We start from the raw sequence: 2,101 nt of genomic DNA on the forward strand, positions 1-2,101 counted from the left end.
GAGCACAATAATTAACCTCTCTTTCTAAGCCTTAATCCTATTAGCCAGGTCCCTTCATCAGCCTGGCGTGGGGCAGGGGCGGGGAGGGTGCGGCCTCGCACCAGAATCTGTTGCTCAGTGTCCATGTGCAGTTCTAATCAGCATTCTCACTCAAGGACAGAGGCCCTGTGCACGTCTGTTATCAGTGGTTCCCGGGCTCGGCTTCATGTGGGAGTCTTCTGGAGAGCTCTAAAAATGTCAATGCCGGCTCCCACTCCGCTCCGAGACTCTGAATGAGCAGATCTAGTGGGGGGAGGAGCTGTGGTCAGGAGGGCCCAGCCCCCTGGAGAAGGACTTCATGCATGCTGAAGTCGAGGGTCGGTGTCTCCGAGGAAGGCCCCCAGGAGATCGCGGGACACCGTGGCTGCCACAGTGGTCCCCACATAGGACAGGGGGCTCGGCTGGCCAGCAGGACCTGGCTGTGAGTGTGTCTTTTGTTCCTTGGACATAGTGTCTCTCTGAGTCGGACTGGCCGGCCCCTAAGGACAAAAACAACAACAGGTAGTCTGGCCGGGCAGACAGCTCACATCATAGATAGGGAAGAGCAACAACTCCACCCATCTGCCTCTTCCACAGAACAATTGCCAGTTCTCTCTAGCGGGGTGGAGTGGGGTGGGGGCAGCGGGGGTCGGGGTGGGGAGATGAGGCTTTCTTCTCCCCTAAAGCGTATCCAGTCAGGAAAACTACCTGGGCAGTTCTACCTCGTCCCTAGGGTTGCTGTGAGTCAGCCTCAACTCGGTGGCCAGGAGTGTTGTACTCCTGTTTCCCTGTTCGCTCCTGTCTGCATCCTGTGAGTAGGTGTGATTACCTCGACCGTGGGGTGAGAAAGCCGAGGTCCAGAGGTAGCGCTGGCTTGTGCATGGAATGACCCCAGATCCCTTCTTTCTCTGCCAACCCAGCCACTGGGGTGACCAGGGTTGGAGGTTTTGAGCACAGACCAGAGCGGACGAGGGCAACTGAAAGTTCAGGGCCGTGGAGAAAGAGGCGCTGGAGGGCGAAAGAGCCACAGGGCTGGCTGTTAAGGAGTTGAGAGGACTAGGTTCCCGGGCAAGGCGACAGGGCCAGAAGCAGGAGGTCTTAAGCAAAGCAGTGGGCAGTTGTGAGAGAGGAAGGGACGGCAGCATCGCCTGGTCACTCGGCTCGGCCCTGTCCCCTCATCCCCAGGTGTGCGAGCTGGACATCATCTTCAACTTTGAGAAGGCCTACTTCATCTTGGACGAGTTTCTGATGGGGGGTGATGTCCAGGACACCTCCAAGAAGAGTGTGCTGAAGGCGATCGAGCAGGCGGACCTGCTGCAGGAGGTAGGGGTGGGCCGGGGCTAGGGAGGAACAGGAGCACCGTGACACAGGCCCCCTCCTCCTGGACACCCTGCCCGCTGGTGACAGCTGCCCACTCTCTGTGGCGCCCACCTCCCACCCAGCTGTCCCTCCTGCCCTCCAGCCCAGACCTTGTAGCATGGGAGGTCGGGGTGGCAGACAGCCCACCTGTGCCAGTTACCCCCTTGCTGTGCCAGGCTCCGTCCTTCTCCCCAGACCCTTGCCCCAGCCAAACCACATTTGCCCCACCGCTTCTGCTGGCGTCAAGGACTGCTCGAAGAGACATTGAAGAAGGGGAGACACGTGATGGGCAGCACTTTTCCTCCTGGGCTTCTCTCTCTCTCTCTTTTTTTTTTCTTTTTCACACGCACACCTGCTTAACAGTCTCTGCTTCTTAGGAGTAAGAAGGGGCTGGGGTTCCTAGGGGACAGGATGCCCCACTGATCTTCTCTGCTGGTTCTCCCGGACTTCTGCCTGCCACCCCCCCTCACCCTCACCCCATTCCTGCCTGCCCCCTCTCTGCCATGCCACTGCTGAGCCTTGGTGCAGGGAGATGAGTCACCGGAATCTGCAGTGACGAGCAAGCCAGCAGGAGCTGGCTCTGGGGAGGGGGAGAAGTGGGGGGCTCCTCTCTGCAGGAGGAAGGGCAGGGCTGAAGTTGGCCCTCACTGGTCCAACTTCACGTCTCAGGGTGTCTCTCTCTCTCTTTGTCACACACAACACACACACACACACACACACACAC

At 59.0% G+C, this 2,101-nt stretch overlaps 1 protein-coding gene across 3 annotated transcripts in view; it reads left to right on the plus strand.

Moving 5' to 3' along the window:
• Positions 1 to 1,377, plus strand: part of AP1S1 (adaptor related protein complex 1 subunit sigma 1) — a 5,393-nt gene extending 4,016 nt beyond the window's left edge. For all 3 annotated transcript variants that reach the window (XM_004705965.4, XM_045285875.1, XM_045285876.1), the window contains exon 4: positions 1,204 to 1,377. In XM_004705965.4, coding sequence (XP_004706022.1) covers positions 1,204 to 1,362 — 159 coding nt within the window. In that variant the 3' untranslated portion in view covers positions 1,363 to 1,377. The remainder of the gene's footprint in view (positions 1 to 1,203) is intronic.
• The last annotated feature ends 724 nt before the right edge of the window (positions 1,378 to 2,101 follow it).

The sequence above is a fragment of the Echinops telfairi genome, unplaced genomic scaffold (assembly GCF_000313985.2).
Source record: "Echinops telfairi isolate 266 unplaced genomic scaffold, ASM31398v2 ScPeMD7_5;HRSCAF=22, whole genome shotgun sequence".
Taxonomy (NCBI): Eukaryota; Metazoa; Chordata; class Mammalia; order Afrosoricida; family Tenrecidae; genus Echinops; species Echinops telfairi.